The 16,246-nt window shown below is 40.5% G+C and overlaps 1 protein-coding gene across 7 annotated transcripts in view; it reads right to left on the bottom strand.

The window, feature by feature from the left end:
• Positions 1–16,246, bottom strand: part of LOC309532705 (uncharacterized protein) — a 187,706-nt gene that overhangs the window by 62,600 nt on the left and 108,860 nt on the right. The window contains exon 4 of one of the 7 annotated variants that reach the window (XM_082223356.1): positions 4,419–4,978. The exons of the other annotated variants lie outside the window; for them this stretch is intronic. Coding sequence (XP_082079482.1) covers positions 4,714–4,978 — 265 coding nt within the window. The 3' untranslated portion in view covers positions 4,419–4,713. Of the gene's footprint in view, positions 1–4,418; positions 4,979–16,246 lie in introns of those variants that run through there. 7 annotated transcript variants of the gene reach the window in all.

The raw sequence follows: 16,246 nt of genomic DNA, 5'->3' as shown, positions 1-16,246 counted from the left end.
TCCGGAGGTGCCACTATAGTTTGGCTACTGGATGGAGTCTGTAATATGTCTGTGGAGAGGGTCTGGGTTTGGGTCTGGTGTGGTTGATTGGTGACGGCGTTCTGTGTGCCTCTGGTTCTGGTGTCGGTTTTTGTGGGGAGGGCTAATTTCCAGATGTCTGGCAGGCGGGACGTGTCGTCACGCTTGTTCATGTTGTGAGGGTGTTTCTCTATCTCGATGGCTTCCATGATTATTCTCTTGTGGTGATGTTCCATGTTAAAGAGCAATTTGGAATCTGCAAAATTAATTTCGTGTCCTGTTTCTTTCATGTGTTGGAAAAGAGAGGAAGTTTTTTCTTCTTTTTTGACGGCATTCTTGTGTTCTGCGATACGTGCATTTATTCGTCTGTTTGTTTGTCCAATGTACGTGGCTGGGCAGACTTTGCAGGGTATTTCATAGACCCCTTGGTTTTCCAGCTGGATTTTGTCTTTTGGGTTTCTGAGGATATTGGCTATTTTTTGGTTGGTGCAGAAGGCTGTTTTGATATTGTGTTTATGGAGGATTTTGCTGATTTTGTCTGTAGTGCCCTTGATATAAGGAAGGAGGGCCATGCCATTGTTTTCTTCTGTGTCTTGGTTTTTGGGGGGTGTTTCTTTTTGGATTAGCTTCGTAACCCTGTTTTTCTGGTATCCATTGGCGATTAACACATTGGCGATCTGCCCAGAACGTTGGAGGCTATACACCACACCCCTCAACAGTATTTATAGGAACTCAAACACCAGATTCTGCTCTGTTCCAGTAACAAGAAGCCGAAAGCACCAGCCTGAAGATGACGAGTGAGACCTCGTCGAAACGTCGCACAGACACCCCGACTCTTACACGGGAAGACACCCGAAGACACCAAAACCTGCATTCCTGTACCCGTGAAAATCTACGAAAGCAAATATATATATATATATATATATATATATATATATATATATATATATAATGAAAAGAACATCAGCATATGATATCTTGTGCCACTGTAGAAATTCTTACCCAGGCACTTTTCTTTCAGCAATTTAAATTGCCACAACTATATTGCCCACATGAGATATAATTATCACAACTGTACAGTTAGCATAGCAGATAAATGGGGAGATGGAGTGACTTGCCAAAGGTCACACAGGAAAGTGGGAATGAAGCTAGGAATAGAAGCATCATTTCCTGCCCTTTGGAAGTGAGGCCACAAGGCCCACCTTCCTGTTTAGGATGCTATGTGGAATAGACATATGTTTTTTGTGTCATTACTTGCTTGGGAATGAAACTTTTTTGGCAAGGCTCTTCATGAACTGGATGCAGCTAATTAATCTGAATACATGTAATTGGGGGGGGGGGGCTGAAACCTGATAAGACATAGTATAAATGAGAATAGTAGAAATGAGATTAACTTGTATTCTGAAATTTAGAAAAATTGGAAAAAGAGCTTACAATAAAGCTTTGTAAGAGTGGCGTTCTAAAACTGTGAGGCACGTCCTAGATTCCATCTCTTGGCTACACTGTCATGTGACAAAAAATGAAATCTGGGGATAGACTGAGGTAGACTGCAAATTGAGATGAATTCAGTTCCTAATGTCTCCCACTATGGCAACTGCCGTGAGTGTTTGTGAAGTGGTCCTTCCACCTGCAGAACTTGTGATCTACCAAGATAGACAGACAGCAAAAATAAGGACAGCTCTGCGGATAATATGCATATAGCTGGTAAGGCCTGGAGTGAAGGGCAGGGTTTGGATATGCAAGTAATCACTTTACTGGGAGGTATAGATATAGGGGTCTGGGTGTGGTGGCATGAAAATGATTGGAAAATTAGGTTTACCTTCCACATTTTTCTGGGGGATTTTAAATTTAGTTCCCAATTGGAAGAGATTATGGGAAAATTGTAAAAACTAATGATAGCTGTTTTTTCTTCTAGAATGATAAATGTTTTATAACAAAATATTTTAAATAAATAATTTAGCTGCTCTTTATCTCCTTTATAACTATTTAATAACTTCATAAGACAATTGCACTGTATTATTGTTATTCTTGTATACAGCTCTCAAATATTACTGTCTGCTTCAGATTATTCCATCTTCTGTAGTATGTGAAAGATATGTGTTCTGAAGCAGACATAGCAAATCAAGGAAATAAGGTAATACAGTAGATGAAAGAATAAAGAACCTTGTTTCAAGCCACACAAAGCCTCAGTTCTCCAACCTGGATATAAACAAGGATAAACAAGGGAAATGGGGCTCTCCTGAGGACCTGCTGCAAGGGCATTTGCTGCTGCTTCTTAAAGGTAAGGGAGGGGTTAGAGGTCAATGTGCTTTGAGACGGGGGTGAAATGGGTTTGGGGAACAGGAAAGGGCCAAGTGTCAGGTGGATGGGGAGAGTGAGGAATTGCTTGCCAGGTGGGATTTTGATCTGAGCCAAAGAATAATCTCAGGATTTGCCTCTCACCCGAGGTGTGCTTTTATAAGCTCCCAAGTATAATTTCAAATTTTGGTTTGGAGAACTTTGCTGACATCTCTAATTTAATATATAAAACTGGTTCTGCATAGTTTAACTGCAACTCTTGTTAATACATTCATATTCCTCCGCTGGAATCTACATATTCACTTTTGCATTTCTTACTCTGCTTTCTAGCCTCACAAATGTACTCCCATGCTAAGGCAGCGAAAAGTTATATACAATTTTAAACTAGCACTATAAAACAATACCAAAATTAGTATGAAAAAATAAATTTTGAAACATTGGTCTAAGTACCAGCCAAGGCCTGGCCTTGCTGCACCCCTTAGGAGCAACAACCGCCCCCACACCTTTAGAGCATGAGTACATATACACACCTTCGTCCCCCAGGCCATTCTCAGGAAAGGAAAGTCGGCACTCCTGATCCCTAGTTACCTTTCACCTTGATGCAGATGAGCTACATGTTTCTGTTGGCAAGGTACCCAGATGTCCCATCAACACTGCCTGGCTCAGTGGGGTGCACACATTGGGGGGGGGGCAGCGGCTCTACTGCACACAAAGCAACTTCCCATATGAGTGGGCATTGCTCCTATGCGAGGGTGGTGCACTCTTTCTATTGGCAACAGCAAGTTAGCAATTACACTGACTGCACCAGTCAGCCAAATGCTTTCTAAGTCTTCAGAGAATAGACCAAAGATGGAGATAAACACTTTGCTTAGTTACAAATATATCTTTTTCTATAGAATGGTAGAGTTGGGTCACCTAGTTTAGCCCACGGAAATGAAGGAAATATGTTCTATATCTATTTCTTCAACCAGGCCTTTGAGTGTTAAACAATCTATAGCCTTTTAAATGAGTGTGTCTATGTGTGTGCTATTGGTCTTTTATTGATATATTATGTATTTCGTATTTTGTGTCTTTATGTTGTAAACCTTTGGATGAAGGGTGGTAAAACAAACAAACAAACAAAAATCTAAAATACCCAGATGCACTTCCTGCATTTTGCTGAAGGAAAGATATCTCTGTTGTACTCCATACTAAAGAATAAAAAAATACGTGCCCAAGAAAATCAACTTCCACAACAGGAATTCCATGCAAATGGAGCAAATCTGCAATGCTTTTTATTTTATTTTGCACTGTATAGTCTTCTTTTCTATTTATGGGAAGCAAAATGAGATACATTTGGCACTGAAATGTACCCTCCTCAATTCATGAAAAATTTATTCACCAGCTGCCACCCATTTTGAAGTGTATTGCTGCAGCTATAAGGGCCAGCAACTTTCTTATTTTTTAAAACAGTGCAGTAATTAACAAAATTCTGCACTAAATACAAGATCCTGCAGTCCATGGATCTGTGGTATAGAGATAAAAATGGAAACCTAGGCCTATTTACACACACACACACATTTAATGTTTGATTTCACACCAGACTTATTGAAAATAATTTCCACATTTCAACTTGGAATCATCATTACATATTATTCAAACAAATGTGTTTTTCAGAACAGCACATGCTCATCACAATCAGGTCATTGTGGGTGAATCTGGGAGCCTACACGGAAAGGATGGCAGGGTTAGGGTTTAGGAGAGCCAGAAATAGAAAATTAATCTTACTTCTACAGAGGTACAGCACCTGGCACTGCCAATACAGTAATAAGCTTTTATTAGCACCTGCCCACACTGATGCCTGAGGACAAAAATGGGATCAAAGCAGTAGGGAGATCTGAAAATGAATTACTATGGTGTTTTCTTCACAGAAAAACCAACTTTCCTTTTTAATTAAAAGTCAAATTGACATAATCTGGAGATCCAAATAGGCATTGTAAAAATATTTATTTCAAATTTTCCATTTATACACAAAAAGATAAAATCAATAGGAAAGTACAACATTAATAAGTAAAAACAGAAATGATTAATACCAAGATGTTCTTTCTTGGTATACAGTTGATTATTGCAATTATTCTTAACATTAATTATTAAAGTTGGGGATCTTAAATAAAAAAAAGTATACACCATACCTTTTTCACATTCTTCAGTTACTTAACAAACTCCTAAGGACCACTTCACATGTTACAACTGTAAAAAACTGTACATGTAAAAACTGCCTGTGCAGACAGACAACTGTATCACACAGAGAGATGCTGTATTTCCTGACTCAGGAAGGTGAACCTCAGCAAACCCGTATTGAAATATAAGAAGAAACATTTTAAAGCTCAAATATTGCCTACGGAAAGTCCTCCTGGGTCAGGCAAAAGGCCCACATAGTCCAGAATCCTCTGACAGCAGCCAACCAGATGAGAAGCCCACAAGCAGGATGTTAGTACAGAAGCACTGAAAGTAGACCACAGCCATCAAGGCTGGTAGCCAGTGTCTGTCTAACCCTCTTTTAAAGCCACCACTACATCTTGAGAGAGTGGACTTCATAGCATAATTATGAACTGAGATGAAGTTCCTCTTCTTGTCTGTCCTGAATCTTCCAACATTCACTTTCAAGGGATGGTCCTGGGTTCTATTAATGAGAGGGAGGAAAGTGGAGCAATGGATCCAAACTACAAGAAAGAATATTCCACCTAAACACGGAGCAATGGATCCAAACGACAAGAAAGAAGATTCCACCTAAACATTAGGAAGAACTTCCTGACAGTAAGAGCTGTTCAACGGTGGAATTTGCTGCCAAGGAGTGTGGTGGAGTTTCCTACTTTGGAGGTCTTTAAGCAGAGGCTTGACAACCATATGTCAGGAGTGCTCTGATGGTGTTTCCTGCTTGGCAGGGGGTTGGACTCGATGGCCCTTGTGGTCTCTTCCAACTCTATGATTCTATGAAAGCTTCTATTCACTGTCTCCACACCATACATAATTTTATAAACTTCTATAATGTCACCTCTTACTTCCCTTGTCTGTAAGCTAAAAAGGCCCCAATGCTGCCACTTTTTCTCCATCCCTCTTGATCACCTTGCTCTTTTCTGAGCCTTTTCTACAATATTCTTTTTGAGGTGAGGTAACCAGAATGGTACATAGCATTCCAAGTGCAGTCACACCACAGCTTTGCATGATGACATTATGATTTTAGTAGTTTTGTTTTCAATCCCCTTCCAAATTTTCCTAGCATTGAATAGTTCGGTTTTCCAAGCCTGACATCTGGGAAAATCATCCTATACAAGCTCACCTGACAAGACCAAAAGACATCAAGAGGTCCTTGTTGGGTGTACAGCTAGTGGAAAGCACAGATTTGCCTTTCCGTATTGTGTGACATTACCACAGGAGTAGATTACTAGGAGGGAGAGATTCCACAATGACATTTGGAACATCTAGTATCTGCTCCTCCACCAAGGTTGTAGGAGAACCTATGCCAATTGCAGACTCAATATCAATTCAAGGACACATAGAGGATGATGTCCAATATCCCTATTAAATGCATCACCACAGGTTGTATCAAACATTTTTCTATACAAGTCTGATAAACATGGAAAACACCTGTAATACACAGGCCTCACTTTATGTTTCTACCCAGTCATCTATTGAACAATTTGCTAATCAAGAAGGAATGGAGGGAGAGCAGAAACAGGTATAAAAAGATCCACTTCCCTACTATTATTAGAATACAGCGGTACCTTGGTTGTCAAACTGAATCCGTTCCGGAAGTCGGTTCGACCCACTTTTGGGTTTGCGGCATTTGGGAGCCGATTTGTTCAGGAGCCAAGCCGTTCGACAACCAAGGCGCTGCTGTAATTGTGAAAAGATTCCGTACTACTAGCCTTCTTCATAAGAGATGTTAAAAATCTGGACAGCAGTACACCAAAACCAATAGGAATGGATGGGTGCAAGTAGTTCTCTTTGATAAGACTCCAAGGCCCTGGCATTAGCTAGTTCCTTTTCAAAGTACCAAAAAGAACAAACTGATGAAATAGGTTGCTGTCCACTAAAACTCATGCCATTTTGTAATGAAAAGATTATTAAAAGTTAGTATCCAGTGCCAAATACATTTATCTTTATCACAAAAGACTAACATTGTATGTATGTGTCAATAAAGTGGAAACAGTAATGCATTTCAGAAAGTTAGTTTTCGAGTTAACAAAGTGGCTGAACGTGACAGGAGCAGGGGATAGGCTACAGCTCATCAGTAAGAGGAAGATGAACTAAATGAACTGGATGTCATGGGCTTAATTCTTCTGATTCTATTATTCTACTTATGATTTGAAAGTCTGGTGTTTGATCTGCACTATGCGGCTTGAACCCTTTGTCACTTGCCCTTAGTGACAAAAGCTCAATAAAGACCAATGTATAACAATAAGTCAATGTATTCATCGCTTTGCACCAAAGCCTGAAGCCAACTACCAAATAGTAATTCAATAGCAATCAGTCAAAGAGAAGAAATATAAAAAACACAACACAATCTGCTATTATAAAGAATCACTGCAATAATCAGAACCATTTCCCCAGCAGCAGCAGCAGCAGCATCAACACGAATTGATCAGATTAAAAAATAGCCAATAGAAACTGCAATAAAGATGTTTAAAATCATTCAAAAGCCTGGCACCAAAAATATGTTAATGTGAACACCAGGTGAGATTCTTTGGATAGAGAATTCAATAAGCTGGGGGGGTGTCATTAAGAAGGCCCTCTCTCTTGTTGTCACCTGACATTCTTCTGCTGGGGGAAGGGGGAACTAGGAGGCAGCATCCAAAATTCACCAGGCACCAGACACTCTTTGCACCTGGCTATTGGCTACTTGTGACCAAGGGTGGCACCTGACACCTCCACCATCCGGAGATGCATGCCTGGGGATTGTTGGATACTGACTGTTGACACTTGCAACACATCCTGTAGAATTCTACCCATTATATTTTATTTGCACAATCAGAATGAATTCCAGGAACCAAGAAATCATATTGAAAAATACAACTTTTGAGCAGTCCGGCCCAAAAATGGCAACTAGGCATTCTGTTTTGGCGACAGTAACCCTGGTTTAAGGAGCCATATATTAGCCTAGCTTATATATCCAATTTTCTAACACTGCTTGGAGGCAGGTCTCTAAGGATGACCAAGTAGGTTTGTATGGCAAGAGGCATTCAATGAGGTATCTGAGTTCCCTGGGCACTGGAGGGTTTGTAGGTTATACCTAATGCTTTTCTGGACCAGATTACAGGGACAGGCAGGAGTCCAAAGGGTGGGCACAGGAGGCAGTGGGCAGGAGGATGATATCATTTGATCCCCATGATTAATTAACTGATGTCTGACTCCTCTCCCACAAAATATCATCTTATTCCATGGTTCAAATCACAGTTCATCATTAATAAAATAAACGTAGCAGTTGCTTTGCACTGTGTGGTGGCTTCAAATGATTAATTACAAGAGAAACTGAGTAATTCCCAACTGCTGTATTTTAAAACTGCTTAAATGCTAAAGCTCTTGGTTATTTGCTTTCTCTAGGTGTTATATACAGACTGAATAACCATGGAATAATTCTCCTGCATGATCTCTAGCACTATAGTGCAGTCAGCTTAATTTTCTACCCCTCTCTTTACCGACTTTGCCTCTATGAGCAAGTGTGCCTTGAGAAGGTGTGTTTACAGAAAGGAGGGTGAGGAGAAGAAAGTACACTTGCAGAATAGGAGGATGCTTTTACCTGTGGGATTATCTTGCTGCCGTCCATCTCCTTTCAGTATCACGAACAAATTGAGCCCAAGGCAACCATTTGCCTGGAAAGAAGACCAGGAGGCTCTGAGCTGAAACAGTGTACAAGACCTTTGCTGTCTATATTCCTCTTCTCTTGCACCACCTCCATTCCTGTGCCCTCTCACCCTATTTGCTAAGTCAAAGCCAACTCTGAATAATCTTTAGGGCTGCCAATTAGCCAGAAGAAAATCCAGCAGTGCCCGCTCTTGTGCCTTCAACACAGCTTGACCAGCAGATATTAGTAGAATAAACTTTTCATAGCATGAGAGATAAACGTCCCTGTGGCTTATCATTGCAAACCAAATGGCTGTCAAATACAGTTACAGGGACTGCTTGAAAAGTTGGAGGTTGATTGTGAAGTAACAAATGAAGCAAAATGTTGTTCACAGAAAGGGAACCTTAATATTATTCACCTTAATATTATTGCTGATATGAATATTAATGTTTGTGTGAAAAAATGAAGGAGGACTGGACATAGGTGTTTTATGTTTTCTGTTGCTTCCCAGCCCCCAGGTAGTTATTGCTATTATATTAGCAAAGTTGGAGTTGTAATATTTTCATGGGCGTTATTTAACGGAAGTTTTGCTCTGTCTACTGAGGGGTCAACAGAATAGGTATAGGTGGTCAGGACAGTTACTGTTTTACATAGATCCCCAAAACTCAGAAACTCTTCATACATTGTTGGCCCTTGGTGGTGGGTGTGCAGCTCTCAGACAAAGCAACAGGGTGTTGCATCAGATTCTGTGTAGTTAGATCTGATGTACTACAATCATGCATGTTTTAATATCCCCCTTTCTCAATCAATTATGAATCTTATTCCCGCCCCAATTTTACAACTCTGTTTAGAACAATCAATATGCAGATATCAATTCTGTCTTTCTTTTTCTTCTCCAGGTGTGCAAAATGCATTACAGTCGTACCTTGGATCCCAAATGCCTTGCAAGTCGAACATTTTGGCTCCCGAATGCCGCAAACCCAGAAGTGAGTGTTCCGGTTTGTGAACGTTCTTTGGAACCCGAACATCTGACATGGGTTCTGCAGCTTCTGATTGGCTGCAGGAGCCTGCTGCAGCCAATTGGAAGCCGTGCCTTGGTTTCTGAACATTTTTGAAGTCAAACGGACTTCTGGAACGGATTCCATTGAACTTCCGAGGTATGATTGTATGTTCTAATGTATATTCTCTCTCCCTGTGATAGGACTGACAGGGCTGGTGCAAATCCAGGCACCCCCTGTCTCCATGCCTGAGTACAGCAACTCCAGTGCATGGGCAGAAAGCAGCAGAGTAGCAAATGCATGGGATCCATCTCCTGTGCAGAGTGCAAATACAATACACACACAGGCAGCAGAATTCTTCAGTAATAGTTTAGTGAGGAGGCTTAAAAGTGTAAAAATTGATCCTCAGTAAGGTACAAAAACTTCAGCTCATAAGAGAGTGTCCAGTTACAGAAGTAAAAGAGAGGAAAACAGAAAGAAAGGACTGATACAGAACTGCTCAGCAGGCAGAAGATATATTGGCCGCCGCCGAGCAGTGACCTTGAGTCCCACAGACTCGCGTGACTAAACAGATAAACAACAGCTGCAAGTGTGTTTTTCGAGAAAGTTCAAGAAAGTTCTGCACCAATAAAACTCACAATCCTTGACAAGAACCAGATAGCTTCAGCTGTTTGGGGCTAAAAGAGTCAACATTACAATGATGCAAAAGACTGACATTGAAATTCATGATTTGGCAAAAAAGAAAAAGTCATAAAGCTATTATTGGAAATTTAAGACCCAAACCTCCATGTCAAGTGGGGTCTCTCAATTCATTTCAGTAGGCATTTAAGTCTGTGGTAGAGATATATTTTTCACAGTATGTGAAGAGCCTAGAACTCAGAACCAAACCAGACACAACAGAAGCAGTTCTGTGCATTTTTACCTGCATGTGTCACAACCACATAGAAAACAAGGTATGTGTGTTGGTCTGGCATTCTAATGCCTGAAAGGGAATTCTTAATAATGGCTAACAGCATGGGCTGACACATTTATTGGTATTTATAAAATAAACATACATCATGTGCCTCGTGCATTTATCTGCACATTGTAAATAAAGTCTTTGCAAGTTTCTTTGATTTGAGTTTGTCCTCGTCAACACATTCACAATCAGGCATATGCATTTTATTGGGCACAGCCCTTTGCTCACACACTTCTTCAGACTGCAGCTAGTGCTGTGCTGAAACCTGTCCTCAAATATTTTCTTATTCTGCAAATCGGCTTCACTTTCCATCCCTGCCGCCATTGGAATTTCTTCAGAATTTCAGCAAATGCAGGGTTGAACATACCTTAGCATAGCACACATTTGGTGTGCACACATTCATTCCACTGAACATTTCTCCAATGCTCTGCAGCCTTCCTGGCTGACTGCACTTCTCAATCTGGAAAGGCCTCCTGGGAGGAGTTAGGTCATCACATCTTCCCCCTGGGAGTGAACTGAAGCTGGGGGAGATGGCTACTGAGTGCCTGAGATCACTGTGTGCACTGGTAGTACTTTCAGGAGAAGTCTTTCCTTTAATTTTAAAATAAATATGCACAATGTCTTTGAAAGTAAAACAAGAGTTCACTAGAATAAAAAAAGAACAGCAGTCAGGAACGCAGCCTCCATGGGTTCCCACACCAAAAGCAAAACTGAAGGTATCAGAGCTTTGTTTAAGGAAGTGGAGACACCTAGGAAGGCTGCAGAACATAAATAATTGGAGAGATGAGTTGCAGAATGAAGGCCACCCTGAAAGACAAATGTGACAAAAACTCTACACCCCACCCATGATAATTTCAAAATTTTTATCTTTTAAAGCAATTTATTTTCATTTTTTATTGATGGAGAATGTTATGGGGGAGATACGGGATAAAATTAAGGACAACACTATAAAATATTGTGCTCTGTACACAAATGATTAAAACACAACCCAGCTATTCACCACCATTTAATGCTTTTCACACTGCCTGTCTTTTAATGGCTTGTGTGAGTGACTCCTCATAAATGAGAACCATATAATTTTTATCTTTTGCTTTCAAGCCTGCTATTTCACAATTCAGCTCTGAGTCATCAAGTAGACTGATGTTCAATGCATGTGTTGGACCAGCCCTAAGATGTCACACACATATTTAAGTTCATTTTTAGCAGAACTGTAAAACTTGTCACCCACAAGCCATGCATCACCATCCCTGGTCTCCAGGGTAGAGAAATTGGTTTTGCTACTTGCCTCAGAATGAAAAAACAGGAGACTGTCAGACCTTGGCAAACTATACAGCTGATGAGGCTGCATATCTCAACTTCATGAGTCCAGTAGTTCTGCCAGCCTGAACGTGACTGAACCCCAGCCATCCTTTGAAACTGGTCCTTCTCCAAATTTTATAATGCAGTTCGCTAGCCAAGTAATATGTAATAAAATGCATATCTTGGTGAAAATGGCATACAAAAATCCATTATATTAGGGGAAATGTGGAGAACAGAAGATTGAAAAAATGAGCAGCCTGTCCTTAATGATTGATGGAATCAAATGCAACCTGACAGCAAAGAAAACTTTTGTGTCATCCTTCTACAACTCCACGTCCCAGGTAGTCTTCAGCTACGACAAGGTATGAACTGCCATATGATACTTCAGCCCTCAATTTAGTGAACTATTTGTGGTTTTGCTCTTTCAGCTTTTGTGGTCAAATTCTACTACTATGGAAATGACTGAGAGAACAAAAAAAGCCCAACAACAACCAACCACACACACACACACACACACACACACCCCAGCACAGGAAGTGCTAGGGATTGAAATGACCCTGCAAGATGCAATATAAAGTTATTAGTTACTCAACATACCTGCAGAAGATCTAACCCTGGCCTTTTATGCCCATTCGGTGTGAGAAACAAGCATGACGGATGACTCAAAATATGTTTTCTTTTTCATATTTATTTTACCTTAAAACATTTAATGATTTATTTATTGATGTATTTATTGGTCGATGATGATAATGCTGATGATGTTCCTTCCCTTAACATAGGAGGCAAATGAATCACATTCCGTTCCCTGAACATCAGCACAGGGTCCAGGCTTGGGTTTGGGACCGAAATGGCCTTGGCTGCCCTAATGACCTTCTTCCAAGAGACGGATGGAGCATGTCACCCGGTTGCTTTATCTCAACAGCTTCTGACCACTCTATGCTCCTGAATGGTTTGTGTGAGCCTGTAGTCCTCTTTTACAGTGGCTCCATTCCTGCTTGTAGGACCAAGAATAGCCCTGGGGCTTTTGTGTCTGCCCTCTGGCAGTTGTGCTATAGAAACCACGGAAACACTCCTAAGGAAATCTGGGGCATGTTTTTATCAATATGCTGATGACACCCAGCTCTATTTCTCTGTTATCTGAATCCAGAGAGGCTGTGATTATTTTGAACCCATGCCTGAATGGTGGATGAGGGCTAGGGGCATCAAAAGTCAGTTAACCTTCCTGCAAAATTATATAATAAATATACTGTGTGCAATATAAATAGGGTAAACTCAAAGCAAAGAAACTTGCAAAAAGTCATCTCTCTCTCTCTTTCTTCCACCAGCACATGCTGTTACTCTCATTGTTCACAGCCTCCTTGCCTTCCTCCTTTGAGGGAATATTTGTTGCTCTCAAGGGCTCTCCATTGCTAGAATGCTGGGGGTTTTTTCCTTCTGTACTTCCAACAATCTTTTCCCACCTTATTGGTAATAATAATATATGTTATTGGAATTATATTTCAGGAAATGTTTTTCTCTCTTTTACAACTACCACACCACAACTCCAAATTGTGCTTTTGATCCCTGAAAAATATGGGGTGTATTCTACACATTTCTGTCTCTGCCCACATGGAAAAACAGGTTCTATATATCATGCGTCAATCTGCAAATGCAGACATGTCTTTAGCCTCATTAATTTTTGGGGATACTGTTAATATAAATTCAGAAACATTAAGCAAGCAAAGCCCCATAACTGCTATGAGCAGTTTCTCCCTTCCAGACAGCTTTCAATAAACCAGATGTGGTGACTGCAGATCTGTGTGTCTTTGAGCCTGGGTGTACCAATAATCAACTAGGAACCTGGAATTGATTTAAACAAAAACATGGTTGCACGGATGAGGAGCACTGAGCTTCCTTCACTGCCATTACAGTCCAGTAGCCATTCTTCCAAAGCACTTTTGCTGAGTCCCTCTGAGGCTAAAATACAGAAATGTACCAGGTGCGCCAGGTCCAAGGGCTTGGGATCTGGCCCAGTGACTTGAAAATCAAGGTTGGCAGATGACTTGAGGCCACTCATTTTATTTATATATCGACAATTCATATACAGCTTAATCACAAATGTATCTAATGAGTGTACAAAAAATGAAAATAAAAATCAGTTACAATTACAAAACCTGAATTCAGTTTAATCATCATCATCATCATCATCATCATCAGTGCTTTTTTCTGGTCATACCCAATGGTACACAGTACTGGCAACTCTTTTTCTGGAAAAAGCACTGATCTTTACATCCAACAGCAAGTGAGAGCAGCGGGAGGGAAAGGGCAGTGACACATCTGTCTCCCCAAGCAAAACTCTCTTCTCCCAGCCTTTCGAGTGGCTCCATGCGCCACAGCAAGCATGAAGTGAAGGCCAGAGCACTGCTGCTGAGCATGTCCAAAGGATGGCGCAAGTGTGCTCTGGAGGAGCTCTGCTGTTCTGGACATGCCTCACGGTGTTGCGCAAGCAGCCTTCCTTTTCCCTGCCAGAGCGTGTGGTGGCGAGCTGCAGAAGGGCAGCCATGGAGGGACGAGGGGTCATGCTGCTCATCGAAAGGGTGGGCAAACAGCAAGAAACGCTGCCCTGTGAGCAGAGATCAACCACAGGCTGGAGGAAGGCAAAAATGGCAGGCACCCTTAGGAGCAAGAGCCTCCAGCCCTCCTGTAATCAGCATTCTTCTGCTGACCTTGCAAAGCCATTCCCAAAATCTGTGGGCCGCTTATGATCAACGTCTTTGTCGGTGCCCAAGCAATGACGCTAGCATTGGGAAAGAGCTGCATGCCTCTGAGCATGTGCAGAGTGCCCTCCCTCTGACCCCCCCCACTTGCAGCTGAGCAGTACTGGCATTGGAGATTATTATTAATAATAATGTCTTTGAAGCTCAGTGACTGGGCAGGGATATAAGGGATCAGGTGGCCTCTGAAATATCCTGGCCCCAAGCTGTTCATATACAGGTGCCGACCATTCCTGCCCCCCACTCCATCAACAGAGCATGTATAAGCACCCCCCCGACCTGCTCCACCCCCATTCTGCCTTCTTCTGGGTCCAACAGGACCCATGAGTCAGCGACTGCATGTCAAGAGGAGATGTCTAAAATGACCGCTGCCCGTATATTAATACATGAACCACGAATTGGAACTGATAGTACATGGGCGGCCAGTACAAGCTTTTGAGTGTCAGAGTTATGTGCTGTTGATAGCCTCTTTCCATCAATCATCTAGCTACAGCGTTGTCTCAATGTGGTAGACCCATATAGAGTGCATTACAATACCATCCTGACCATGTGCATCTTCTGGAAGACACTTCTATCCTTGCTGGTAGAGAAGGAAGCATCACAATAATTAACATATTGTTATGCCCACATCATCCCAAGGGCTTAGGAAGAATAAATCCAATTAATTAGAAAATAAAAATAACTGATAATCTCAATTTAAGATAGGCAGTACATATTTTTATTTCAAACTTTACTTTTCCAAATTTATTCTGTTTATTTTAACCTAATCCATAACAATATTTTGCTGCCACATTTTAAAAAATATGCTCCAGAGTTCTGAAAAAAGCACTAAATTATTTTAATGACATATTATTATCTGTGCTATTGTTGTAGATAAATAGGCTACAGTTCAAAATATACTCTAACAGGTATGATAGCAAATATTATTTCTAATGTTTACTGTGCCATCTACAAAGCTTTTATTGTGCTATTTATATCTCTATGGTTTGACATTTTAGTCCGAGAAATTAGGAACTCCTTTATAAAATTTCCAAGGATGATGGGTTTGAAAAAAGAAGTGATTCTTTTAAATTTCTAGCAGAGTATTATACTGAAGTAACAAGGAATACCTTGAAGGCCCTAAGATTAGCTGCGGAAACTTATGGAAGACAATAACTTTTCTCTTTTACTTCTGTGTGAGGTAGCTGTGAAAAACCTTCTCTTTTGTGGGAACTGAACTCTTTCTCTCTACCAAGGTCTGGTATCAATTACTAGGGATTTAGAGACCCCATATAAAAGACAGTGCCTATTTGTTTTGAAATTTGTTTTGTGATTAAGCTGTCAGAATGTCGCACAAATGCCATGGTAAGTTAATTTTTAAAATAATGCTTTAATGAGCTATGCAAGAAAGGTGAAACTGCATGTCTTTTTAAAAATGCTAATTGTTCAGTTTTTTAGTTGATTTTTCTATTTTTTATCATGCTGACCTTAACTATTCATTTGGATAGAGCAGAAATATTTCATTTCAGATAATGTAATTCTTACACATTTTGAAACTATAAGCAAAGCTATGGAACTGCTACAAGTTTACCACATTCTCTATTTTGACCTGTATAATTTTTCACCACAGATATTGCAATAGTACCAGTCAGAAATAAAAATGGAATTATTCAAGAAAACAGGCAAATTTGGGGCAACCTTATTAACTTACTTTATTCCAGTTATATTTTTCTACCTACTTATGGCTGTGATCTTAAATACATTTTAAAATAATTCAAAGGTACCTACTTCCAAGGAAATCTGCTTAGGAATTAAATGTAAAACTGGAGACGTATAGTACTCCAAATTAGATGGGGGGAAACCCAGGAACATTAAAATAAAAAACACTTAACTCAATCACAATACAAACTGTTGTGATGGGCAAAAAGAAAACCACCAGGGAATATGTAAGCAAGTGTCTGAGTCAGCCTAGATACTAAACTAGTTCTGCATTCAGACAATCCTCCAAACCATGAAGTAAGTCATGGGGAAAGTTTGCAGCCTTGGCCTGGAGGGCTTGCTCAAAACTTGCTCGGTGACCTAGACATAGCAGCATTTGGTAAGGCCAGAAAGTAATATA

This window comes from Podarcis vaucheri (assembly GCF_965113315.1).
Source record: "Podarcis vaucheri genome assembly, chromosome: 5".
NCBI lineage: Eukaryota > Metazoa > Chordata > Lepidosauria > Squamata > Lacertidae > Podarcis > Podarcis vaucheri.
Note: the sequence above shows the minus strand (reverse complement) of the source record. Positions and strands in the feature narration are given on the sequence as shown.